Here is a 26,226-nt window from a genome sequence, read left to right as displayed (position 1 = left end):
TCCATCTCTACACACACACAGTGAATGATGTTTACTATATCCATCTCTCTCTATATACAGAGCCTTGTAAAAGTATTCACAACCCTTGGTGTTTTTTCTATTTAGTTGCATTACAACCTGACCTCTAACCCTAACCCTAACCCTTACAACCTGACCTCTAACCCTAACCCTAACCCTTACAACCTGACGTCTAACCCTAACCCTTACAACCTGACCTCTAACCCTAACCCTAACCCTTACAACCTGACCTCTAACCCTAACCCTTACAACCTGACCTCTAACCCTAACCCTTACAACCTGACCTCTAACCCTAACCCTTACAACCTGACCCCTAACCCTAACCCTTACAACCTGACCTCTAACCCTGACCTTTAAGTTGATTTTTATTAGGATTTCATGTACCGGACATACACAAAAGTCCAAATTGGTGATGTGAAATTTAAAAAATAACTTGTTTAAAAAAATTCACAAAAACAAAAAACTGAAAAGTGGTGTGTGCATATGTATTCACCCCCTTTGCTATGAATCCTCTAAATAAGATCTGGTGCAACCAATTACCTTCAGAAGTCACATAATTAGCTAAATAAAGTCCACCTGTGTGCAGTCAGTCTAAGTCACATGATCTGTCACATGATCTCAGTATATATAAACACCTGTTCTGAAAGGTCCCAGTGTCTGCAACATCACTAAGCAAGGGGCACAATGAAGACCAAGGACTTCTCCAAACAGGTCAGGTACAAAGTTGTGGAGTACAGATCAGGGTTGGGTTATAAAAAAATATCAGAAACTTTGAACATGACACGGAGCACCATTAAATACATTATTAAAACATGGAAAGAACATGGCACCACCACAAACCTGAGGGCCAACCACCAAAACTCACAGACCAGGCAAAGAGGGCATTAATCAGAGAGCCACCAAAACTCACAGACCAGGCAAAGAGGGCATTAATCAGAGAGCCACCAAAACTCACAGACCAGGCAAAGAGGGCATTAATCAGGGCATTAATCAGAGAGCCACCAAAACTCACAGACCAGGCAAAGAGGGCATTCATCAGAGAGCCACCAAAACTCACAGACCAGGCAAAGAGGGCATTAATCAGAGAGCCACCAAAACTCACAGACCAGGCAAAGAGGGCATTAATCAGAGAGCCACCAAAACTCACAGACCAGGCAAAGAGGGCATTAATCAGAGAGCCACCAAAACTCACAGACCAGGCAAAGAGGGCATTCATCAGAGAGCCACCAAAACTCACAGACCAGGCAAAGAGGGCATTAATCAGAGAGCCACCAAAACTCACAGACCAGGCAAAGAGGGCATTAATCAGAGAGCCACCAAAACTCACAGACCAGGCAAAGAGGGTATTCATCAGAGAGCCTCCAAAGAGAACAAAGATAACCCTGAAGGAGCTGCAAAGCTCCACAGCGGAGATTGGAGTATCAGTTCATAGTACCACTTTAAGCCGTACACTCCACAGAGCTGGGCTTTACAGAAGAGTGTCCAGAAAAAATAAGCAAACATGTTTGGTGTTCGCCAAAAGGCATGTGGGAGACTTCCCAAACATATGGAAGAAGGTACTTTGGTCAGATGAGACTAAAAGTTAACTTTTTGGCCATCAAGGAAAATGCTATGTCTGGCGCAAACACAATACTTCTCATCACCCCCAAGACACCATCACAGTGAAGCATGGTGGGGATGTTTTTCATCGGCAGAGAATGGGAAAATGGTCAGAATTGGTCAGTCGTCCGGAGAGTTGAGACTGGGACGGAGGTTCACCTTCCAGCAGGACAATGACCCTAAGCATACTGCTAAAGCAACACTCGAGTGGTTTAAGGGGAAATATTTAAATGTCTTGGAATGGCCTAGTCAAAGCCCAGACCTCAATCCAATTGAGAATCTGTGTTATGACTTAAAGATTGCTGTAGACCAGCAGAACCCATCCAACTTGAAGGAGCTGGATGGGTTCTCGAAGGAGCTTATTTCTTGTTTGTTTCACAATAAAACATATTTTCCCTCTTCATAGTGGCATGTTGTGTAAATCAAATGATACAAACCCCCCACAAATACATTTTAATTCCAGGTTGAAAGGCAACAAGATAGGAAAAATGCCAAGAAGGGTGAATACTTTCGTAAGCTACTGTATCTCTCTCTCTCTCTCTCTCTCTCTCTCTCTCTCTCTCTCTGTCTGTCTGTCTGTCTGTCTGTCTGTCTGTCTGTCTGTCTGTCTGTCTGTCTGTCTGTCTGTCTGTCTGTCTGTCTGTCTGTCTGTCTGTCTGTCTGTCTGTCTCTCTCTCTCTCTCTCTGTCTGTCTGTCTGTCTGTCTGTCTGTCTGTCTGTCTGTCTGTCTGTCTGTCTGTCTGTCTGTCTGTCTGTCTGTCTGTCTGTCTGTCTGTCTGTCTGTCTGTCTGTCTGTCTGTCTGTCTGTCTGTCTGTCTGTCTCTCTCTCTCTCTCTCTCTCTCTCTCTCTCTCTGTCTGTCTGTCTGTCTGTCTGTCTGTCTGTCTGTCTGTCTGTCTGTCTGTAAACAAAAGTGAAATAAACAATAAATAATAAACAATAACACAAAAGTTCCAAAAGAATAAAGACATTTCAAATGTCATATTATGTACAAATGGTTAAAGTACACAAGGGAAAATAAATAAGCATACATATGGGTTGTATATTTTGTTAATATTGTTAATATTGGGTCAGTCACAGTGCTCAGGTATTCTACCACTGTGTCCTCTCTGTTTAGGGTCAGTCACAGTGGTCAGGTATTCTGTCACTGTGTACTCTCTGTTTAGGGTCAGTCACAGTGGTCAGGTATTCTGTCACTGTGTACTCTCTGTTTAGGGTCAGTCACAGTGGTCAGGTATTCTGCCACTCTCTGTTTAGGGTCAGTCACAGTGGTCAGGTATTCTGCCACTCTCTGTTTAGGGTCAGTCACAGTGGTCAGGTATTCTGCCACTCTCTGTTTAGGGTCAGTCACAGTGGTCAGGTATTCTGCCACTCTCTGTTTAGGGTCAGTCACAGTGGTCAGGTATTCTGCCACTCTCTGTTTAGGGTCAGTCACAGTGGTCAGGTATTCTGCCACTCTCTGTTTAGGGTCAGTCACAGTGGTCAGGTATTCTACCACTCTCTGTTTAGGGTCAGTCACAGTGGTCAGGTATTCTACCACTCTCTGTTTAGGGTCAGTCACAGTGCTCAGGTATTCTGCCACTCTCTGTTTAGGGTCAGTCACAGTGGTCAGGTATTCTGCCACTGTGTACTCTCTGTTTAGGGTCAGTCACAGTGGTCAGGTATTCTGCCACTGTGTCACTCTCTGTTTGTTTAGGGTCAGTCACAGTGCTCAGGTATTCTGCCACTGTGTCCTCTCTGTTTAGGGTCAGTCACAGTGTTCAGGTATTCTGCCACTCTCTGTTTAGGGTCAGTCACAGTGCTCAGGTATTCTGCCACTCTCTGTTTAGGGTCAGTCACAGTGGTCAGGTATTCTGCCACTCTCTGTTTAGGGTCAGTCACAGTGGTCAGGTATTCTACCACTCTCTGTTTAGGGTCAGTCACAGTGGTCAGGTATTCTACCACTCTCTGTTTAGGGTCAGTCACAGTGCTCAGGTATTCTGCCACTCTCTGTTTAGGGTCAGTCACAGTGGTCAGGTATTCTGCCACTGTGTACTCTCTGTTTAGGGTCAGTCACAGTGGTCAGGTATTCTGCCACTGTGTACTCTCTGTTTAGGGTCAGTCACAGTGCTCAGGTATTCTGCCACTGTGTCCTCTCTGTTTAGGGTCAGTCACAGTGTTCAGGTATTCTGCCACTCTCTGTTTAGGGTCAGTCACAGTGCTCAGGTATTCTGCCACTCTCTGTTTAGGGTCAGTCACAGTGGTCAGGTATTCTGCCACTCTCTGTTTAGGGTCAGTCACAGTGCTCAGGTATTCTGCCACTCTCTGTTTAGGGTCAGTCACAGTGCTCAGGTATTCTGCCACTCTCTGTTTAGGGTCAGTCACAGTGCTCAGGTATTCTGCCACTCTCTGTTCAGGGTCAGTCACAGTGGTCAGGTATTCTGCCACTCTCTGTTTAGGGTCAGTCACAGTGCTCAGGTATTCTGCCACTGTGTCCTCTCTGTTTAGGGTCAGTCACAGTGCTCAGGTATTCTGCCACTGTGTCCTCTCTGTTTAGGGTCAGTCACAGTGGTCAGGTATTCTGCCACTCTCTGTTTAGGGTCAGTCACAGTGCTCAGGTATTCTGCCACTGTGTCCTCTCTGTTTAGGGTCAGTCACAGTGGTCAGGTATTCTGCCACTCTCTGTTTAGGGTCAGTCACAGTGGTCAGGTATTCTGCCACTCTCTGTTTAGGGTCAGTCACAGTGCTCAGGTATTCTGTCACTCTGTTTAGGGTCAGTCACAGTGCTCAGGTATTCTGCCACTGTGTCCTCTCTGTTTAGGGTCAGTCACAGTGCTCAGGTATTCTGCCACTCTCTGTTTAGGGTCAGTCACAGTGCTCAGGTATTCTGCCACTGTGTTCTCTCTGTTTAGGGTCAGTCACAGTGCTCAGGTATTCTGCCACTCTCTGTTTAGGGTCAGTCACAGTGCTCAGGTATTCTGCCACTGTGTCCTCTCTGTTTAGGGTCAGTCACTGTGCTCAGGTATTCTGCCACTGTGTTCTCTCTGTTTAGGGTCAGTCACAGTGCTCAGGTATTCTGCCACTGTGTTCTCTCTGTTTAGGGTCAGTCACAGTGCTCAGGTATTCTGCCACTGTGTTCTCTCTGTGTAGGGCCAGTCACAGTGCTCAGGTATTCTGCCACTGTGTCCTCTCTGTTTAGGGTCAGTCACAGTGCTCAGGAATTCTGCCACTGTGTTCTCTCTGTTTAGGGTCAGTCACAGTGGTCAGGTATTCTGCCACTCTCTGTTTAGGGTCAGTCACAGTGGTCAGGTATTCTGCCACTGTGTTCTCTCTGTTTAGGGTCAGTCACAGTGCTCAGGTATTCTGCCACTGTGTTCTCTCTGTTTAGGGTCAGTCACAGTGCTCAGGTATTCTGCCACTGTGTACTCTCTGTTTAGGGTCAGTCACAGTGGTCAGGTATTCTGCCACTGTGTTCTCTCTGTTTAGGGTCAGTCACAGTGCTCAGGTATTCTGCCACTCTCTGTTTAGGGTCAGTCACAGTGGTCAGGTATTCTGCCACTGTGTTCTCTCTGTTTAGGGTCAGTCACAGTGCTCAGGTATTCTGCCACTGTGTTCTCTCTGTGTAGGGCCAAATAGCATTCCAGTTTGCTCTGTTTTTTGGTCATTTCTTTCCAATGTGTCAAGTAATTATCTTTTAGTTTTCTCATGATTTGGTTGGGTCTAATTGTGTTGTTGTCCTGGGGCTCTGTGGGGTGTGTTTGTGTTTGTGAACAGAGCCCCAGGACCAGCTTGCTTAGGGGACTCTTCTCCAGGTTCATCTCTCTGTAGGTGATGGCTTTGTTCTGGAAGGTTATAGAATTTAATAACGGTCCTTTTCTGGATTTTGATAATTAGCGGGTATCGGCCTTATTCTGCTCTGCATTATTTGGTGTTCTACGTTGTACACGGAGGATATTTTTGCAGAATTCTGCGTGCAGAGTCTCAATTTGGTGTTTGTCCCATTTTGTGAAGTCTTGGTTGGTGAGCGGACCCCAGACCTCGCAACCATAAAGGGCAATGGGCTCTATGACTGATTCAATTATTTTTAGCCAGATCCTAATTACATTGGTATGTCGAAATGTATGTTCCTTTTGATGGCATAGAAGGCCCTTCTTGCCTTGTCTCTCAGATTGTTCACAGCTTTGTGGAAGTTACCTGTGGCGCTGATGTTTAGGCCAAGGTATGTATAGTTTTCTGTGTGCTCTAGGGCAACAATGTCTAGATGGAATTTGTGGTCCTGGTGACTGGCCCTTTTTTGGAACACCATTATTTTGGTCTTACTGAGATTTACTGTCAGGGTCCAGGTCTGACAGAATCTGTGCATAAGATCTAGGTGCTGTTGTAGGCCCTCCTTGGTTGGTGACAGAAGCACCAGATCATCAGCAAACAGCAGACATTTGACTTCGGATTCTAGTAGGGTGAGGCCGGGTGCTGTCTCCTCTCTTTCTCTCTCTCTCTCTCTCTCTCTCTCTCTCTCTACCTCTCTACCTCTCTACCTCTACATATTTCTCTCTCTCTCTCTCTCTCTCTCTCTCTCTCTCTCTCTCTCTCTCTCTCTCTCTCTCTCTCTACATCTACTCTCTCTCTCTCTCTCTCTCTCTCTCTCTCTCTCTCTCTCCTCTCTCTCTCTCTTTCTCTACCTCTACATATTTCTCTCTCTCTCTTTCTCTCTCTCTCTACCTCTCTCTCTCTCTACCTCTCTCTCTCTACCTCTACATATTTCTCTCTCTCTCTTTCTCTCTCTCTCTCTCCTCTCTCTACCTCTCTCTCTCTACCTCTACATATTTCTCTCTCTCTCTCTCTCTCTCTCTCTCTCTCTCTCTCTCTCTCTCTCTCTCTCTCTCTCTCTCTCTCTCTCTCTCTCTACCTCTCTCTCTCTACCTCTACATATTTCTCTCTCTCTCTACCTCTCTCTCTACCTCTACATATTTCTCTCTCTCTCTTTCTCTCTCTCTCTCACTCTACATATTTCTCTCTCTCTCTTTCTCTCTCTCTCAACCTCTCTCTCTCTACCTCTCTCTCTCTACCTCTACATATTTCTCTCTCTACTGTGTCTGGTTGGCCCTGCTCTACCCCTAACTCTAACCCTAGTGGCTCTATAACCCTGCTTTGTGTCTTCAGCCAGGCAAATCAGCCCTATCTAACACACACACCCCAGATAACAGCTCTATGCAAATGTATGTATGCATGTGTCAGGAAGGAAAGGAGACGGAAAGAACAGTTGTTACTGCACACACACACACACACACACACACACACACACACACACACACACACACACACACACACACACACACACACACACACACACACACACACACACACACACACACACACACACACACACACACACACACAGACTGAGGAGGAGATTTAAACTACGAACTGTTACCTACCACACACACACACACACACACACACACACACACACACACACACACACACACACACACACACACACACACGGTTACCCACAGACGTTTCCTCTTCTCTTAATTTGTAGTGTGTGACTCAGAAAGCCACTTCCTCCTTCTACTGCAGATGTTAAGACTCAGTTCAATGGAGACACATGTTAACAGGTGAAATAAACAATGTGGTTAGGGAGGGTGAGGGCCAACCACATTGTACAGACTATATATCATGTCTAAATATACAGTGTTGTAACGATGTACAAATAGTTAAAGTACTAAAGGGAAAATAAATCAACATAAATATGGGTTGTATTTACAATGGTGTTTGTTCTTCACTGGTTGCCCTTTTCTCGTGGCAACAGGTCACACATCTTGCTGCTGTGATGTCACACTGTGGTATTTCACCCAGTAGATATGGGAGTTTATCAAAATTGGATTTGTTTTCTAATTTATAATTTGTGGGTCTGTTTAATCTGAGGGAAATACGTGTCTCTAATATGGCCATATATTTGGCAGGAGGTTAGTTAATGCAGCTGTTTCTATCTCCTTTTGTGGGCAGTGTGGACATAGCCTGTCTTCTCTTGAGTCCCAGGTCTGCCTTCGGCGGCCTTTCTCAATAGCAAGGCTCTCTCTCTCTCCCTCCTTAATTTTGGGTCAAGTTTTCTGCCACAGTGGTCAGGTATTCGGCAGCCTTTCTCAATAGCAAGGCTCTCTCTCTCTCCCTCCTTAATTTTGGGTCAAGTTTTCTGCCACAGTGGTCAGGTATTCGGCAGCCTTTCTCAATAGCAAGGCTCTCTCTCTCCCTCTCCTTAATTTTGGGTCAAGTTTTCTGCCACAGTGGTCAGGTATTCGGCAGCCTTTCTCAATAGCAAGGCTCTCTCTCCCTCTCCTTAATGTTGGGTCAGGTATTCTGCCACAGTGGGAAGGTATTTGGCAGCCTTTCTCAATAGCAAGGCTCTCTCTCCCTCTCCTTAATGTTGGGTCAGGTATTCTGCCACAGTGGTCAGGTATTCGGCAGCCTTTCTCAATAGCAAGGCTCTCTCTCTCCCTCTCCTTAATTTTGGGTCAAGTTTTCTGCCACAGTGGTCAGGTATTCGGCAGCCTTTCTCAATAGCAAGGCTCTCTCTCCCTCTCCTTAATGTTGGGTCAGGTATTCTGCCACAGTGGGAAGGTATTTGGCAGCCTTTCTCAATAGCAAGGCTCTCTCTCTCCCTCTCCTTAATTTTGGGTCAAGTTTTCTGCCACAGTGGTCAGGTATTCGGCAGCCTTTCTCAATAGCAAGGCTCTCTCTCTCCCTCTCCTTAATTTTGGGTCAGGTTTTCTGCCACAGTGGTAAGGTATTTGGCAGCCTTTCTCAATAGCAAGGCTCTCTCTCCCTCTCCTTAATGTTGGGTCAGGTATTCTGCCACAGTGGGAAGGTATTTGGCAGCCTTTCTCAATAGCAAGGCTCTCTCTCTCCCTCTCCTTAATTTTGGGTCAAGTTTTCTGCCACAGTGGTCAGGTATTCGGCAGCCTTTCTCAATAGCAAGGCTCTCTCTCTCCCTCTCCTTAATTTTGGGTCAAGTTTTCTGCCACAGTGGTCAGGTATTCGGCAGCCTTTCTCAATAGCAAGGCTCTCTCTCCCTCTCCTTAATGTTGGGTCAGGTATTCTGCCACAGTGGTCAGGTATTTGGCAGCCTTTCTCAATAGCAAGGCTCTCTCTCCCTCTCCTTAATGTTGGGTCAGGTATTCTGCCACAGTGGGAAGGTATTTGGCAGCCTTTCTCAATAGCAAGGCTCTCTCTCTCCCTCTCCTTAATGTTGGGTCAGGTATTCTGCCACAGTGGGAAGGTATTTGGCAGCCTTTCTCAATAGCAAGGCTCTCTCTCTCCCTCTCCTTAATGTTGGGTCAGGTATTCTGCCACAGTGGGAAGGTATTTGGCAGCCTTTCTCAATAGCAAGGCTCTCTCTCTCCCTCTCCTTAATGTTGGGTCAGGTATTCTGCCACAGTGGGAAGGTATTTGGCAGCCTTTCTCAATAGCAGGGCTCTCTCTCTCCCTCTCCTTAATTTTGGGTCAAGTTTTCTGCCACAGTGGTCAGGTATTCGGCAGCCTTTCTCAATAGCAAGGCTCTCTCTCCCTCTCCTTAATGTTGGGTCAGGTATTCTGCCACAGTGGTCAGGTATTTGGCAGCCTTTCTCAATAGCAAGGCTCTCTCTCCCTCTCCTTAATGTTGTTTTTTTTGCCACTGTGAACTCTCTATTTAGGGCCAAATAGCATTTCAGTTTTTTGGTCAATTCTTTCCAATGTGTTTTCTCATGATTTGGTTGGGTCTAATTGTGATGCTATTGCTGTCCTGGGGCTCTGTGGGGTCTGTTTGTGTTTGTGAACAGAGCCCCAGGACCAGCTTGCTTAGGGGACTCTTTTCCAGGTTCATCTCTCTGTAGGTGATGGCTTTGTTATGGAAGGTTTGGGAATCGCTTCCTTTTAGGTGGTTGTAGAATTGAACGTCTCTTTTCTGGATTTTGATCATTAGCGGGTATCGGCCTAATTCTGCTCTGCGTGCATTATTTGGTGTTTTACGTTACTGAGGATATTTTGGTGTCAATTTGGTGTTGGTCCCATTTTGTGAATTCTTAGTTGGTGAGCGGACCCCAAGACCTCACAACCATAAAGGACAATGAATTCTATAATTGATTCAACTATTTTTAGCCAGATCCAAATTGGGATGTCGAATTTTATGTTCCTTTTGATGGCATAGAAGGCCCTTCTTGCCTTGTCTCTCAGATCGATCACAGCTTTGTGGAAGTTACCTGTGGCACTGATGTTTAGGCCGAGGTTCATGCAGTTTGTTTTTAGAGCAACGGTGTCTAGATGGAATTTGTATTTGTGGTCCTGGACCGTTGTTGGAACACCATTATTATTATGTTACAGTCAGGGCCCAGCTCTGACAGAGTCTGTGCAGAAGATCAGCATGAAAAGCCTTTGTCTTTGTTTTTGTTTGTTTGTTTGTTTGTTAGGGTGTGCAGGGTGAATGCGTGGTCTGTCGTGCGGTAAATTGGTGAAAAGCTAATTTGACATTTGCTTAGTACATTGTTTTCACTGAGGAAATGTACGACTCTGCCCTCTTGTTATCTCTCTCTCTTTCCCTGTATCTTTCCATCTCTCTCTCTCTTTCCCTGTATCTTTCCATCTCTCTCTCTCTTTCCATCTCTCTCTCTCTCTCACCCTCTTGTTATCTCTCTCTCTTTCCCTGTATCTTTCCATCTCTCTCTCTCTCTTTCCCTGTATCTTTCCATCTCTCTCTCTCTCTTTCCCTGTATCTTTCCATCTCTCTCTCTCTCTCTCCCTCTTGTTATCTCTCCCTTTCCCTGTATCTTTCCATCTCTCTCTCTCTCTCTCTCTCCCTTTCCCTGTATCTTTCCATCTCCCTCTCTCTCTCACCCTCTTGTTATCTCTCTCCCTTTCCCTGTATCTTTCCATCTCTCTCTCTCTCTCTCTCTCTCTCTCTCTCTCTCTCTCTCTCTCTCTCTCTCTCTCTTGTTATCTCTCACCCTTTCCCTGTATCTTTCCATCTCTCTCTCTCTCTCTCTTTCCTGACCCTGAGCCAGCCGTCCTGTACCTTGGTCTCTGGATTACAGACCTGTGCCTGTCTCTGACCCTGAGCCTGCCGTCCTGTACCTTGGTCTCTACTCTGGATTACAGACCTCAGCCTGTCTCTGACCCTGAGCCAGCCTGCCGTCCTGTACCTTGGTCTCTACTCTGGATTACAGACCTCTGCCTGTCTCTGACCCTGAGCCTGCCGTCCTGTACCTTAGTCTCTGGATTACAGACCTCTGCCTGTCTCTGACCCTGAGCCTGCCGTCCTGTACCTTGGTCTCTGGATTACAGACCTCTGCCTGTCTCTGACCCTGAGCCAGCCTGCAGTCCTGTACCTTGGTCTCTACTCTGGATTACAGACCTCTGCCTGTCTCTGACCCTGAGCCAGCCTGCCGTCCTGTACCTTGGTCTCTACTCTGGATTACAGACCTCTGCCTGTCTCTGACCCTGAGCCAGCCGTCCTGTACCTTGGTCTCTGGATTACAGACCTCTGCCTGTCTCTGACACTGAGCCTGCCGTCCTGTACCTTGGTCTCTGGATTACAGACCTCTGCCTGTCTCTGACCCTGAGCCAGCCTGCCGTCCTGTACCTTGGTCTCTACTCTGGATTACAGACCTCTGCCTGTCTCTGACCCTGAGCCTGCCGTCCTGTACCTTAGGCTCTACTCTGGATTACAGACCTCTGCCTGTCTCTGACCCTGAGCCTGCCGTCCTGTACCTTAGGCTCTACTCTGGATTACAGACTTCAGCCTGTCCTGACCCTGAGCCAGCCTGCCGTCCTGTACCTTGGTCTCTACTCTGGATTACAGACCTCTGCCTGTCTCTGACCCTGAGCCTGCCGTCCTGTACCTTGGTCTCTGGATTACAGACCTCTGCCTGTCTCTGACCCTGAGCCAGCCGTCCTGTACCTTGGTCTCTACTCTGAATTACAGACCTTTGCCTGTCTCTGACCCTGAGCCTACCGTCCTGTACCTTGGTCTCTGGATTACAGACCTCTGCCTGTCTCTGACCCTGAGCCTACCGTCCTGTACCTTGGTCTCTGGATTACAGACCTCTGCCTGTCTCTGACCCTGAGCCTGCCGTCCTGTACCTTGGTCTCTGGATTACAGACCTCTGCCTGTCTCTGACCCTGAGCCAGCCGTCCTGTACCTTGGTCTCTGGATTTACAGACCTCTGCCTGTCTCTGACCCTGAGCCTGCCGTCCTGTACCTTGATCTCTGGATTACAGACCTCTGCCTGTCTCTGACCCTGAGCCAGCCTGCCGTTCTGTACCTTGGTCTCTACTCTGGATTACAGACCTCTGCCTGTCTCTGACCCTGAGCCTGCCGTCCTGTACCTTGGTCTCTGGATTACAGACCTCTGCCTGTCTCTGACATTGAGCCTGCCGTCCTGTACCTTGGTCTCTACTCTGGATTACAGACCTCTGCCTGTCTCTGACCCTGAGCCTGCCGTCCTGTACCTTGGTCTCTGGATTACAGACCTCTGCCTGTCTCTGACCCTGAGCCAGCCTGCCGTCCTGTACCTTGGTCTGGACTCTGGATTACAGACCTCTGCCTGTCTCTGACCCTGAGCCTGCCGTCCTGTACCTTGGTCTCTGGATTACAGACCTCTGCCTGTCTCTGACCCTGAGCCAGCCTGCCGTCCTGTACCTTGGTCTCTGGATTACAGACCTCTGCCTGTCTCTGACCCTGAGCCTGCCGTCCTATACCTTGGTCTCTGGATTACAGACCTCTGCCTGTCTCTGACCCTGAGCCTGCCGTCCTGTACCTTGGTCTCTGGATTACAGACCTCTGCCTGTCTCTGACCCTGAGCCTGCCGTCCTGTACCCTGGTCTCTGGATTACAGACCTCTGCCTGTCTCTGACCCTGAGCCAGCCTGCAGTCCTGTACCTTGGTCTGTACTCTGGATTACAGACCTCTGCCTGTCTCTGACCCTGAGCCTGCCGTCCTGTACCTTGGTCTCTGGATTACAGACCTCTGCCTGTCTCTGACCCTGAGCCAGCCTGCCGTCCTGTACCTTGGTCTCTACTCTGGATTACAGACCTCTGCCTGTCTCTGACCCTGAGCCTGCCGTCCTGTACCTTGGTCTCTGGATTACAGACCTCTGCATGTCTCTGACCCTGAGCCTGCCGTCCTGTACCTTGGTCTGTACTCTGGATTACAGACCTCTGCCTGTCTCTGACCCTGAGCCTGCCGTCCTGTACCTTGGTCTCTGGATTACAGACCTCTGCCTGTCTCTGACCCTGAGCCAGCCTGCCGTCCTGTACCTTGGTCTCTACTCTGGATTACAGACCTCTGCCTGTCTCTGACCCTGAGCCAGCCGTCCTGTACCTTGGTCTCTGGATTACAGACCTCTGCCTGTCTCTGACCCTGAGCCTGCCGTCCTGTACCTTGGTCTCTACTCTGGATTACAGACCTCTGCCTGTCTCTGACCCTGAGCCAGCCTGCAGTCCTGTACCTTGGTCTGTACTCTGGATTACAGACCTCTGCCTGTCTCTGACCCTGAGCCTGCCGTCCTGTACCTTGGTCTCTGGATTACAGACCTCTGCCTGTCTCTGACCCTGAGCCAGCCTGCCGTCCTGTACCTTGGTCTCTACTCTGGATTACAGACCTCTGCCTGTCTCTGACCCTGAGCCTGCCGTCCTGTACCTTGGTCTCTGGATTACAGACCTCTGCATGTCTCTGACCCTGAGCCTGCCGTCCTGTACCTTGGTCTGTACTCTGGATTACAGACCTCTGCCTGTCTCTGACCCTGAGCCTGCCGTCCTGTACCTTGGTCTCTGGATTACAGACCTCTGCCTGTCTCTGACCCTGAGCCAGCCTGCCGTCCTGTACCTTGGTCTCTACTCTGGATTACAGACCTCTGCCTGTCTCTGACCCTGAGCCAGCCGTCCTGTACCTTGGTCTCTACTCTGGATTACAGACCTCTGCCTGTCCTGACCCTGAGCCAGCCGTCCTGTACCTTGGTCTCTGGATTACAGACCTCTGCCTGTCCTGACCCTGAGCCTGCCGTCCTGTACCTTGGTCTCTACTCTGGATTACAGACCTCTGCCTGTCTCTGACCCTGAGCCAGCCTGCCGTCCTGTACCTTGGCCTCTACTCTGGATTACAGACCTCTGCCTGTCTCTGACCCTGAGCCTGCCGTCCTGTACCTTGGTCTGTACTCTGGATTACAGACCTCTGCCTGTCTCTGACCCTGAGCCAGCCTGCAGTCCTGTACCTTGGTCTCTGGATTACAGACCTCTGCCTGTCTCTGACCCTGAGCCAGTCTGCCGTCCTGTACCTTGGTCTCTACTCTGGATTACAGACCTCTGCCTGTCTCTGACCCTGAGCCAGCCGTCCTGTACCTTGGTCTCTGGATTACAGACCTCTGCCTGTCTCTGACCCTGAGCCAGCCTGCCGTCCTGTACCTTGGTCTCTACTCTGGATTACAGACCTCTGCCTGTCTCTGACCCTGAGCCTGCCGTCCTGTACCTTGGTCTCTACTCTGGATTACAGACCTCTGCCTGTCTCTGACCCTGAGCCAGCCTGCCGTCCTGTACCTTGGTCTCTACTCTGGATTACAGACCTCTGCCTGTCTCTGACCCTGAGCCTGCCGTCCTGTACCTTGGTCTCTGGATTACAGACCTCTGCCTGTCTCTGACCCTGAGCCTGCCGTCCTGTACCTTGGTCTCTGGATTACAGACCTCTGCCTGTCTCTGACCCTGAGCCTGCCTGCAGTCCTGTACCTTGGTCTCTACTCTGGATTACAGACCTCTGCCTGTCTCTGACCCTGAGCCAGCCTCCTGCCGTCCTGTACCTTGGTCTCTACTCTGGATTACAGACCTCTGCCTGTCTCTGACCCTGAGCCAGCCGTCCTGTACCTTGGTCTCTGGATTACAGACCTCTGCCTGTCTCTGACCCTGAGCCTGCCGTCCTGTACCTTGGTCTGTACTCTGGATTACAGACCTCTGCCTGTCTCTGACCCTGAGCCTGCCGTCCTGTACCTTGGTCTCTGGATTACAGACCTCTGCCTGTCTCTGACCCTGAGCCAGCCTGCCGTCCTGTACCTTGGTCTCTACTCTGGATTACAGACCTCTGCCTGTCTCTGACCCTGAGCCAGCCGTCCTGTACCTTGGTCTCTACTCTGGATTACAGACCTCTGCCTGTCTCTGACCCTGAGCCTGCCGTCCTGTACCTTGGTCTCTGGATTACAGACCTCTGCCTGTCTCTGACCCTGAGCCAGCCTGCCGTCCTGTACCTTGGTCTCTACTCTGGATTACAGACCTCTGCCTGTCTCTGACCCTGAGCCTGCCGTCCTGTACCTTGGTCTCTGGATTACAGACCTCTGCCTGTCTCTGACATTGAGCCTGCCGTCCTGTACCTTGGTCTCTGGATTACAGACCTCTGCCTGTCTCTGACCCTGAGCCTGCCGTCCTGTACCTTGGTCTCTACTCTGGATTACAGACCTCTGCCTGTCTCTGACCCTGAGCCAGCCTGCCATCCTGTACCTTGGTCTCTGGATTACAGACCTCTGCCTGTCTCTGACCCTGAGCCAGCCGTCCTGTACCTTGGTCTCTACTCTGGATTACAGACCTCTGCCTGTCTCTGACCCTGAGCCTGCCGTTCCGTACCTTGGTCTCTGGATTACAGACCTCTGCCTGTCTCTGACCCTGAGCCAGCCTGCCGTCCTGTACCTTGGTCTCTACTCTGGATTACAGACCTCTGCCTGTCTCTGACCCTGAGCCAGCCTGCCGTCCTGTACCTTGGTCTCTACTCTGGATTACAGACCTCTGCCTGTCTCTGACCCTGAGCCTGCCGTCCTGTACCTTGGTCTCTGGATTACAGACCTCTGCCTGTCTCTGACATTGAGCCTGCCGTCCTGTACCTTGGTCTCTGGATTACAGACCTCTGCCTGTCTCTGACCCTGAGCCTGCCGTCCTGTACCTTGGTCTCTACTCTGGATTACAGACCTCTGCCTGTCTCTGACCCTGAGCCAGCCTGCCATCCTGTACCTTGGTCTCTGGATTACAGACCTCTGCCTGTCTCTGACCCTGAGCCAGCCGTACCTCCTGTACCTTGACCCTCTCTACTCTGGATTACAGACCTCTGCCTGTCTCTGACCCTGAGCCTGCCGTCCTGTACCTTGGTCTCTGGATTACAGACCTCTGCCTGTCTCTGACCCTGAGCCAGCCTGCCGTCCTGTACCTTGGTCTCTACTCTGGATTACAGACCTCTGCCTGTCTCTGACCCTGAGCCAGCCTGCCGTCCTGTACCTTGGTCTCTACTCTGGATTACAGACCTCTGCCTGTCTCTGACCCTGAGCCTGCCGTCCTGTACCTTGGTCTCTGGATTACAGACCTCTGCCTGTCTCTGACATTGAGCCTGCCGTCCTGTACCTTGGTCTCTGGATTACAGACCTCTGCCTGTCTCTGACCCTGAGCCTGCCGTCCTGTACCTTGGTCTCTACTCTGGATTACAGACCTCTGCCTGTCTCTGACCCTGAGCCAGCCTGCCATCCTGTACCTTGGTCTCTGGTCTCTGACCCTTACCTGTAGACCTGGATTACAGACCTCTGCCTGTCTCTGACCCTGAGCCAGCCGTCCTGTACCTTGGTCTCTACTCTGGATTACAGACCTCTGCCTGTCTCTGACCCTGAGCCTGCCGTCCTGTACCTTGGTCTCTACTCTGGATTACAGACCTCTGCCTGTCTCTGACCCTGAGCCAGCCTGCCGTCCTGTACCTTGGTCTCTGGATTACAGACCTCTGCCTGTCTCTGACCCTGAGCCAGCCGTCCTGTACCTTGGTCTCTACTCTGCCTGTCCTGACAGTCTGCACTTGGGTCTTACCTTGATTCCTGATTTTGTTTTAAGTCTTTGTAACCTATATAGAGTCAAAGTCCTGAGTGTGGAAACAAACAGAGTCTGTCGCACGGTTGGGTCAACAAGAAAGTTCATAGTCAACAAAGCAGGAGTCATGAGGCAAATAGCAAAATGCACAAGGAGAAAAATATAAGACTTGGGGCCATTGTCAGTTCAGTCAGTCAACAGTGTCTGTGTGCTGGAGGAGAGCGACTGTCAACTGTGGGGAACTTATATAGACAGGCCTGTCCAAATCAGTTGAATTTACCACAGGTAATCAACTTCTAGAAACATCTCACGGATGAGCCAGGGTCTGAATACTTATGTAAATAAGGTATTTCGCTTTTTATTTTTAATAAAAATGTCTAAAAACCTGTTTTCACTTCTTCATCATGGGGTATTGTGTGTAGATTGATGACATTTGTATTTATTTAAGCAAACTAATGGCATGTAATTTTCACATAATCAATCTATGTACACAAATCAAAGAGATGATTACCTCCCAGTAGATCGTACTGGTTTTATGAATCTCTTTTTACAAATTTACAAAACTTTAAATAACTTTATGAATCTCTTGATAACGTGTCAACAGTAACAGAGCTCAGAGCCCGCGCAGATTCATAATCTGCAAGTGTATTTTTGAGTGTGTGTGTGTGTGTGTGTGTGTGTGTGTGTGTGTGTGTGTGTGTGTGTGTGTGTGTGTGTGTGTGTGTGTGTGTGTGTGTGTGTGTGTGTGTGTGTAGGTGCTCCATGAGGATGATAAAAGCTCTATTGTTCAGTGAAGCCTGGAGGAATATGATATCTGGGTTAAACTGGGAGAGAAGAGAAGAGAAGAGAAGAGAAGAGAAGAGAAGAGAAGAGAAGAGAAGAGAGAGACCAGTTTACAGCATGGCTATGTAAGCACCATCTTAGAAGGGAGGAGAAGAGGAGAAGAGGAGAAGAGAGACAGAGAGTACTGTACTCCACTCACCTAGTACTGTACTCCGTCCAGCTAGTACTGTACTCCACTCACCTAGTACTGTACTCCACTCAGCTAGTACTGTACTCCACTCAGCTAGTACTGTACTCCGTCCAGCTAATACTGTACTCCACTCAGCTAGTACTGTACTCCACTCAGCTAGTACTGTACTCCGCTCACCTAGTACTGTACTCCGTCCAGCTAATACTGTACTCCACTCACCTAGTACTGTACTCCACTCACCTAGTACTGTACTCCGTCCAGCTAATACTGTACTCCACTCACCTAGTACTGTACTCCACTCACCTAGTACTGTACTCCGTCCAGCTAGTACTGTACTCCACTCACCTAGTACTGTACTCCGTCCAGCTAATACTGTACTCCACTCACCTAGTACTGTACTCCACTCAGCTAGTACTGTACTCCACTCAGCTAGTACTGTACTCCGTCCAGCTAATACTGTACTCCACTCAGCTAGTACTGTACTCCACTCAGCTAGTACTGTACTCCGTCCAGCTAGTACTGTACTCCACTCAGCTAGTACTGTACTCCGTCCAGCTAATACTGTACTCCACTCAGCTAGTACTGTACTCCACTCAGCTAGTACTGTACTCCGTCCAGCTAGTACTGTACTCCACTCAGCTAGTACTGTACTCCACTCAGCTAGTACTGTACTCCGTCCAGCTAATACTGTACTCCACTCAGCTAGTATATATAAATATATATATATATGCCATAGTACTGTACTCCGTCCAGCTAGTACTGTACTCCACTCAGCTAGTACTGTACTCCACTCAGCTAGTACTGTACTCCATCCAGCTAGTACTGTACTCCACTCAGCTAGTACTGTACTCCGTCCAGCTAGTACTGTACTCCGTCCAGCTAGTACTGTACTCCACTCAGCTAGTACTGTACTCTACTCAGCTAGTACTGTACTCCGTCCAGCTAGTACTGTACTTTACTCAGCTAATACTGTACTCCACTCAGCTAGTACTGTACTCCACTCAGCTAGTACTGTACTCCGTCCAGCTAATACTGTACTCCGTCCAGCTAGTAATGTACTCCACTCAGCTAGTACTGTACTCTACTCAGCGAATACTGTACTCCACTCAGCTAGTACTGTACTCTACTCAGCTAGTACTGTACTCCGTCCAGCTAGTACTGTACTCCACTCAGCTAGTACTGTACTCCACTCAGCTAGTACTGTACTCCGTCCAGCTAGTACTGTACTCCACTCAGCTAGTACTGTACTCTACTCAGCTAATACTGTACTCCACTCAGCTAGTACTGTACTCTACTCAGCTAATACTGTACTCCACTCAGCTAGTACTGTACTCCCACTCAGCTAATACTGTACTCCACTCAGCTAGTACTGTACTCCGTCCAGCTAGTAATGTACTCCACTCAGCTAGTACTGTGTTGGAGTGGGGACACAACACATCCCTGTGTTGGTGGTGGAGTGGAGACACAACACATCCCTGAGGAGAGACTGTGTTGGTGGTGGAGTGGGGACACAACACATCCCTGAGGAGAGACTGTGTTGGTGGTGGAGTGGAGACACAACACATCCCTGAGGAGAGACTGTGTTGGTGGTGGAGTGGGGACACAACACATCCCTGAGGAGAGACTGTGTTGGTGGTGGAGTGGGGACACAACACATCCCTGAGGAGAGACTGTGTTGGTGGTGGAGTGGGGACACAACACATCCCTGAGGAGAGACTGTGTTGGTGGTGGAGTGGGGACACAACACATCCCTGAGGAGAGACTGTGTTGGTGGTGGAGTGGGGACACAACACATCCCTGAGGAGAGACTGTGTTGGTGGTGGAGTGGAGACACAACACATCCCTGAGGAGAGACTGTGTTGGTGGTGGAGTGGAGACACAACACATCCCTGAGGAGAGACTGTGTTGGTGGTGGAGTGGAGACACAACACATCCCTGTGTTGGTGGTGGAGTGGAGACAAAACACATCCCTGTGTTGGTGGTGGAGTGGAGACACAACACATCCCTGAGGAGAGACTGTGTTGGTGGTGGAGTGGAGACACAACACATCCCTGTGTTGGTGTTGGAGTGGAGACACAACACATCCCTGAGGAGAGACTGTGTTGGTGGTGGAGTGGGGACAAAACACATCCCTGAGGAGAGACTGTGTTGGTGGTGGAGTGGAGACACAACACATCCCTGAGGAGAGACTGTGTTGGTGGTGGAGTGGAGACACAACACATCCCTGAGGAGAGACTGTGTTGGTGGTGGAGTGGAGACAAAACACATCCCTGTGTTGGTGGTGGAGTGGGGACAAAACACATCCCTGAGGAGAGACTGTGTTGGTGGTGGAGTGGAGACACAACACATCCCTGAGGAGAGACTGTGTTGGAGTGGAGACAAAACACATCCCTGAGGAGAGACTGTGTTGGTGGTGGAGTGGAGACACAACACATCCCTGAGGAGAGACTGTGTTGGAGTGGAGACAAAACACATCCCTGAGGAGAGACTGTGTTGGTGGTGGAGTGGAGACACAACACATCCCTGAGGAGAGACTGTGTTGGTGGTGGAGTGGGGACACAACACATCCCTGAGGAGAGACTGTGTTGGTGGTGGAGTGGAGACAAAACACATCCCTGAGGAGAGACTGTGTTGGTGGTGGAGTGGAGACACAACACATCCCTGAGGAGAGACTGTGTTGGTGGTGGAGTGGGGACACAACACATCCCTGAGGAGAGACTGTGTTGGTGGTGGAGTGGAGACAAAACACATCCCTGTGTTGGTGGTGGAGTGGGGACACAACACATCCCTGAGGAGAGACTGTGTTGGTGGTGGAGTGGGGACACAACACATCCCTGAGGAGTGACTGTGTTGGAGTGGAGACAAAACACATCCCTGAGGAGAGACTGTGTTGGTGGTGGAGTGGAGACACAACACATCCCTGAGGAGAGACTGTGTTGGAGTGGAGACAAAACACATCCCTGAGGAGAGACTGTGTTGGTGGTGGAGTGGAGACACAACACATCCCTGAGGAGAGACTGTGTTGGTGGTGGAGTGGAGACACAACACATCCCTGAGGAGAGACTGTGTTGGTGGTGGAGTGGAGACACAACACATCCCTGAGGAGAGACTGTGTTGGTGGTGGAGTGGAGACACAACACATCCCTGAGGAGAGACTGTGTTGGTGGTGGAGTGGAGACACAACACATCCCTGAGGAGAGACTGTGTTGGTGGTGCGTATGTCCGACACGTGGGGACCTATTTTGACCCACTTTGACCGTTGGCTCAGAAAGTCCAACTGCCACAAAACCAGCCCCCCATCTAAGGAGAAGTCCCGAATGAGTTTCTGAGCCAGAATGTAAGGCTACTGTACTATACTGACTGTATGTACTATATGTTTGCTGTACTATACTGTACTATACTGGCTTTATATACTATATACTTACTGTACTATACTGTACTATACTGCCGTTATATATACTATATACTTACTGTACTATACAATACTGTACTGTACTGGCTGCATGTCCTATATACTTACTGTACTATACTATACTGTACTATACTGACTCCATATACTATATACTTACTGTACTGTACTATACTGGCTGTATATACTATATACTATAGCACACTATACTGGCTGTATGTACTATATACTTACTGTATTATACTATACTGTACTATACTGACTCTATACACTATATACTTACTGTACTGTACTATACTGGCTGTATATACTATATACTATACCACGCTATACTGACTGTATGTACTATATAATTACTGGACTGTACTATACTGGCTGTATATACTATATACTATACCACACTATACTGACTGTATGTACTATATACTTCCTGTACTGTACTATACTGACTGCATGTACTATATTCTTCCTGTACTGTACTATACTGACTGTATGTACTATATTCTTCCTGTACTGTACTATACTGACTGTATATACTATATACTTACTGTACTGTACTATACTTGCTGTATATACTATATACTTACTGTACTGTACTATACTGACTGTATATACTATATACTTACTGTACTGTAGTATACTTGCTGTATATACTATATACTTACTGTACTGTACTATACTATACTATACTGACTGTATGTACTATATACTTCCTGTACTGTACTATACTGACTGTATGTACTATATACTACCCGTACTGTACTATACTATACTGACTGTATGTACTATATACTTACTGTGCTGTGCTATACTGTACTATACTGACTGTATGTACTATATACTTCCTGTACTATACTATACTGACTGTATGTACTATATACTTCATTTACTGTACTACACTGACTGTATGTACTATATACTTCCTGTACTATATTGTACTATACTGACTGTATGTACTATATACTACCCGTACTGTACTATACTATACTGACTGTATGTACTATATACTTCCTGTACTGTACTATACTATACTGACTGTATGTACTATATACTGTATCTCTCCCCCAGTTCTCTCCTCTCTACGGCAGATTGACATTCACTCTATCTTTCTGTTCCCCTGTAGTCTCTCTTTCTCTCCTCCAGTTCTCTCCTCTCTACAGCAGATTGGCATTCACTCTATCTTTCTGTTTCCCTGTAGTCTCTGTATCTCTCCCCCAGTTCTCTCCTCTCTACGGCAGATTGGCATTCACTCTATCTTTCTGTTTCCCTGTAGTCTCTGTATCTCTCCCCCAGTTCTCTCCTCTCTACGGCAGATTGGCATTCACTCTATCTTTCTGTTTCCCTGTAGTCTCTGTTTCTCTCCTCCAGTTCTCTCTCTCTCTACAGCAGATTGGCATTCACTCTATCTTTCTGTTTCCCTGTAGTCTCTGTTTCTCTCCCCCAGTTCTCTCTCTCTACGGCAGATTGACATTCACTCTATCTTTCTGTTTCCCTGTAGTCTCTGTTTCTCTCCCCCAGTTCTCTCCTCTCTACGGCAGATTGACATTCACTCTATCTTTCTGTTTCCCTGTAGTCTCTGTTTCTCTCCCCCAGTTCTCTCTCTCTCTACGGCAGATTGGCATTCACTCTATCTTTCTGTTTCCCTGTAGTCTCTGTTTCTCTCCCCCAGTTCTCTCCTCTCTACGGCAGATTGGCATTCACTCTATCTTTCTGTTTCCCTGTAGTCTCTGTTTCTCTCCCCCAGTTCTCTCTCTCTACGGCAGATTGGCATTCACTCTATCTTTCTGTTTCCCTGTAGTCTCTGTTTCTCTCCCCCAGTTCTCTCTCTACGGCAGATTGGCATTCACTCTATCTTTCTGTTTCCCTGTAGTCTCTGTTTCTCTCCTCCAGTTCTCTCTCTCTACGGCAGATTGGCATTCACTCTATCTTTCTGTTTCCCTGTAGTCTCTGTATCTCTCCCCCAGTTCTCTCCTCTCTACGGCAGATTGACATTCACTCTATCTTTCTGTTCCCCTGTAGTCTCTGTTTCTCTCCCCCAGTTCTCTCTCTCTCTCTACGGCAGATTGACATTCACTCTATCTTTCTGTGACCCTGTAGTCTCTGTTTCTCTCCTCCAGTTCTCTCTCTCTACGGCAGATTGGCATTCACTCTATCTTTCTGTTTCCCTGTAGTCTCTGTATCTCTCCCCCAGTTCTCTCCTCTCTACGGCAGATTGACATTCACTCTATCTTTCTGTTCCCCTGTAGTCTCTGTTTCTCTCCCCCAGTTCTCTCTCTCTCTCTACGGCAGATTGACATTCACTCTATCTTTCTGTGACCCTGTAGTCTCTGTTTCTCTCCTCCAGTTCTCTCCTCTCTACGGCAGATTGACATTCACTCTATCTTTCTGTTCCCCTGTAGTCTCTGTTTCTCTCCCCCAGTTCTCTCTCTCTCTCTACGGCAGATTGACATTCACTCTATCTTTCTGTGACCCTGTAGTCTCTGTTTCTCTCCTCCAGTTCTCTCCTCTCTACGGCAGATTGGCATTCACTCTATCTTTCTGTTTCCCTGTAGTCTCTGTTTCTCTCCCCCAGTTCTCTCTCTCTCTACGGCAGATTGGCATTCACTCTATCTGTCTGTTTCCCTGTAGTCTCTGTTTCTCTCCCCCAGTTCTCTCTCTCTACGACAGATTGGCATTCACTCTATCTTTCTGTTCCCCTGTAGTCTCTGTTTCTCTCCTCCAGTTCTCTCCTCTCTACGGCAGATTGGCATTCACTCTATCTTTCTGTTTCCCTGTAGTCTCTGTATCTCTCCTCCAGTTCTCTCTCTCTCTACGGCAGATTGGCATTCACTCTATCTTTCTGTGACCCTGTAGTCTCTGTATCTCTCCCCCAGTTCTCTCCTCTCTACGGCAGATTGACATTCACTCTATCTTTCTGTTCCCCTGTAGTCTCTGTTTCTCTCCCCCAGTTCTCTCCTCTCCATTGTTTTGGTTTAAACTGAGACACATCACTATTAGATAATTAAACTATTTAAATGAATGAATGTTATTTACCTGACAAAGACGACGAACTGACAGTAGAGAGGCTGACACCCAGGCATCTAATGCTGCTCTGAGAGAGAGAGAGAGAGGTTTATTCCATTCTAAGCAAACTGATGTTTATCTGAGGACAGATCAGCTGGACTGAGAAGTAAATTTATACTACCAAAATGTCACCTGCCACACACACACAGAAAGAGCGGGGGCGGGGTGAGGGTGAAAATAACAAGTGCATCGTGCTGAGCAGTGGGGTGTGAAAGAGCCAATAACGCCCCTTTGAATTGAATTGAGATATATATATATATAGAGAGACAGAGAGACAGAGAGAGGGAGGGGGAGGGAGAGAGAGAGAGAGAGAGAGAGAGAGAGAGAGAGAGAGAGAGAGAGAGAGAGAGAGAGAGAGAGAGAGAGAGAGGGAGAGGGGGGGAGGGGGAGGGGGAGAGAGAGGGAGGGGGAGAGAGAGAGAGAGAGAGAGAGAGAGAGAGAGAGAGAGAGAGAGAGAGGGAGGGGGAGAGACAGAGAGAGAGAGAGAGAGAGAGAGAGAGAGAGAGAGAGAGAGAGAGAGAGAGGCTCAGTGAGCACAGCCTTGCCATTGAGAAGGGTAGACACAGGAAAACCTGGCTCCCTGTAGAGGAAAGGCTGTGCAACTACTGCACAATAGCAGAACCTGAGACCGAGCTGCATTTCCTGACAAAATGTTTTTAAAAATATATAAAACCATTAGAGTGTCATTTTCCCAAATTTGAAACCCTTATTTAAGGTTTCAAAGACCTCTCTGATGAGGATAGGCTACCCGTCCTGTTGGTGGAGGACGCAGAGAGCTGTGGGTTGGCAGACCACTACATCAAAGACCTCTCTGATGAGGACAGGCTACCCGTCCTGTTGGGGGAGGACGCAGAGAGCTGTGGGTTGGCAGACCACTACATCAAAGACCTCTCTGATGAGGACAGGCTACCCGTCCTGTTGGGGGAGGACGCAGAGAGCTGTGGGTTGGCAGACCACTACATCAAAGACCTCTCTGATGAGGACAGGCTACCCGTCCTGTTGGGGGAGGATGCAGAGAGCTGTGGGTTGGCAGAGAGCTGTGGGTTGGCAGACCACTACATCAAAGACCTCTCTGATGAGGACAGGCTACCCGTCCTGTTGGGGGAGGACGCAGAGAGCTGTGGGTTGGCAGCCCACTACATTGCTGCCTGCCATTAGATGAGGGACAGTGTCTGACAGACCAATCAACCTGCACATGTCCTCTACTGTATACTAACATGTCCTCTACTGTATACTAACATGTCCTCTACTGTATACTAACATGTCCTCTACTGTATACTAACATGTCCTCTACTGTATACTAACATGTCCTCTACTGTATGCTAACATGTCCTCTACTGTATACTAACATGTCCTCTACTGTATACTAACATGTCCTCTACTGTATACTAACATGTCCTCTACTGTATACTAACATGTCCTCTACTGTATACTAACATGTCCTGTCTGTATACTAACATGTCCTCTACTACTGTCCTCTAACATGTCCTCTACTGTATACTAACATGTCCTCTACTGTATACTAACATGTCCTCTACTGTATACTAACATGTCCTCTACTGTATACTAACATGTCCTCTACTGTCCTCTACTGTATACTAACATGTCCTCTACTGTATACTAACATGTCCTCTAACATGTATACTGTATACATGTCCTCTACTGTATACTAACATGTCCTCTACTGTATACTAACATGTCCTCTACTGTATACTAACATGTCCTCTATGTATACTAACATGTCCTCTACTGTATACTAACATGTCCTCTACTGTATACTAACATGTCCTCTACTGTATACTAACATGTCCTCTACTGTATACTAACATGTCCTCTACTGTATACTAACATGTCCTCTACTGTATACTAACATGTCCTCTACTGTATACTAACATGTCCTCTACTGTATACTAACATGTCCTCTACTGTATAACATGTCCTCTACTGTATACTAACATGTCCTCTACTGTATACTAACATGTCCTCTACTGTATACTAACATGTCCTCTACTGTATACTAACATGTCCTCTACTGTATACTAACATGTCCTCTACTGTATACTAACATGTCCTCTACTGTATAACATGTCCTCTAACATGTCCTCTACTGTATACTAACATGTCCTCTACTGTATACTAACATGTCCTCTACTGTATACTAACATGTCCTCTACTGTATACTAACATGTCCTCTACTGTATACTAACATGTCCTCTACTGTATACTAACATGTCCTCTACTGTATACTAACATGTCCTCTACTGTATACTAACATGTCCTCTACTGTATACTAACATGTCCTCTACTGTATACTAACATGTCCTCTACTGTAT

General features: G+C 48.0%; 1 protein-coding gene and 3 long non-coding RNA genes across 81 annotated transcripts; 2 read left to right on the top strand and 2 right to left on the bottom strand.

Annotated features, from left to right (window-relative positions):
• The first annotated feature begins 1,006 nt into the window (after positions 1-1,006).
• On the top strand, positions 1,007-6,037 carry LOC127927996 (uncharacterized). 17 transcript variants are annotated; one of them, XR_008129868.1, is made up of 5 exons: positions 1,007-2,801; positions 3,019-3,144; positions 3,507-3,905; positions 4,347-4,715; positions 4,814-6,037. It is a non-coding gene; the product is annotated as an uncharacterized LOC127927996 (long non-coding RNA). The 17 variants fall into 17 exon arrangements; XR_008129866.1 differs by having other exon boundaries at positions 2,977-3,144; XR_008129858.1 differs by having other exon boundaries at positions 2,935-3,144.
• A 174-nt stretch (positions 6,038-6,211) lies between these two features.
• Positions 6,212-7,190, bottom strand: LOC127927997 (uncharacterized). Its single transcript, XR_008129875.1, has 2 exons — positions 6,554-7,190; positions 6,212-6,515 (listed from the first exon to the last, which is right to left on the bottom strand). It is a non-coding gene; the product is annotated as an uncharacterized LOC127927997 (long non-coding RNA).
• Positions 7,191-7,601: 411 nt separating this feature from the next.
• Positions 7,602-9,350, top strand: LOC127927990 (uncharacterized). Of its 13 annotated transcripts, none has more exons than XR_008129840.1 (5): positions 7,602-7,890; positions 8,300-8,361; positions 8,690-8,710; positions 8,875-9,040; positions 9,205-9,350. It is a non-coding gene; the product is annotated as an uncharacterized LOC127927990 (long non-coding RNA). The 13 variants fall into 13 exon arrangements; XR_008129839.1 differs by having other exon boundaries at positions 8,792-9,040; XR_008129844.1 differs by lacking the exon at positions 8,690-8,710 and having other exon boundaries at positions 8,937-9,040.
• Positions 9,351-9,505: 155 nt separating this feature from the next.
• LOC127927989 (mucin-2-like) lies at positions 9,506-20,923 on the bottom strand. 50 transcript variants are annotated; one of them, XM_052514827.1, is made up of 10 exons: positions 16,343-20,923; positions 15,745-16,125; positions 14,798-15,546; positions 14,628-14,733; positions 14,307-14,374; positions 12,973-14,247; positions 12,846-12,913; positions 12,389-12,663; positions 11,920-12,016; positions 9,506-11,051 (listed from the first exon to the last, which is right to left on the bottom strand). In XM_052514827.1, exon 1 carries the CDS (start codon positions 20,607-20,609, stop codon positions 18,738-18,740), a length of 1,872 nt encoding a protein of 623 aa, XP_052370787.1. In that variant the 5' UTR covers positions 20,610-20,923; the 3' UTR covers positions 9,506-11,051; positions 11,920-12,016; positions 12,389-12,663; positions 12,846-12,913; positions 12,973-14,247; positions 14,307-14,374; positions 14,628-14,733; positions 14,798-15,546; positions 15,745-16,125; positions 16,343-18,737. The 50 variants fall into 50 exon arrangements, with proteins under 50 accessions (XP_052370787.1, XP_052370793.1, XP_052370807.1 ...); XM_052514833.1 differs by having other exon boundaries at positions 9,506-10,894; positions 10,958-11,051; positions 12,389-14,247; XM_052514847.1 differs by lacking the exons at positions 11,920-12,016; positions 12,389-12,663 and adding an exon at positions 11,170-11,237 and having other exon boundaries at positions 9,506-10,835; positions 11,026-11,110; positions 12,846-14,247.
• Between the last annotated feature and the right edge of the window lie 5,303 nt (positions 20,924-26,226).

This window comes from Oncorhynchus keta, unplaced genomic scaffold, assembly GCF_023373465.1.
Source record: "Oncorhynchus keta strain PuntledgeMale-10-30-2019 unplaced genomic scaffold, Oket_V2 Un_scaffold_2008_pilon_pilon, whole genome shotgun sequence".
Classification (NCBI taxonomy): domain Eukaryota; kingdom Metazoa; phylum Chordata; class Actinopteri; order Salmoniformes; family Salmonidae; genus Oncorhynchus; species Oncorhynchus keta.
Note: the sequence above shows the minus strand (reverse complement) of the source record. Positions and strands in the feature narration are given on the sequence as shown.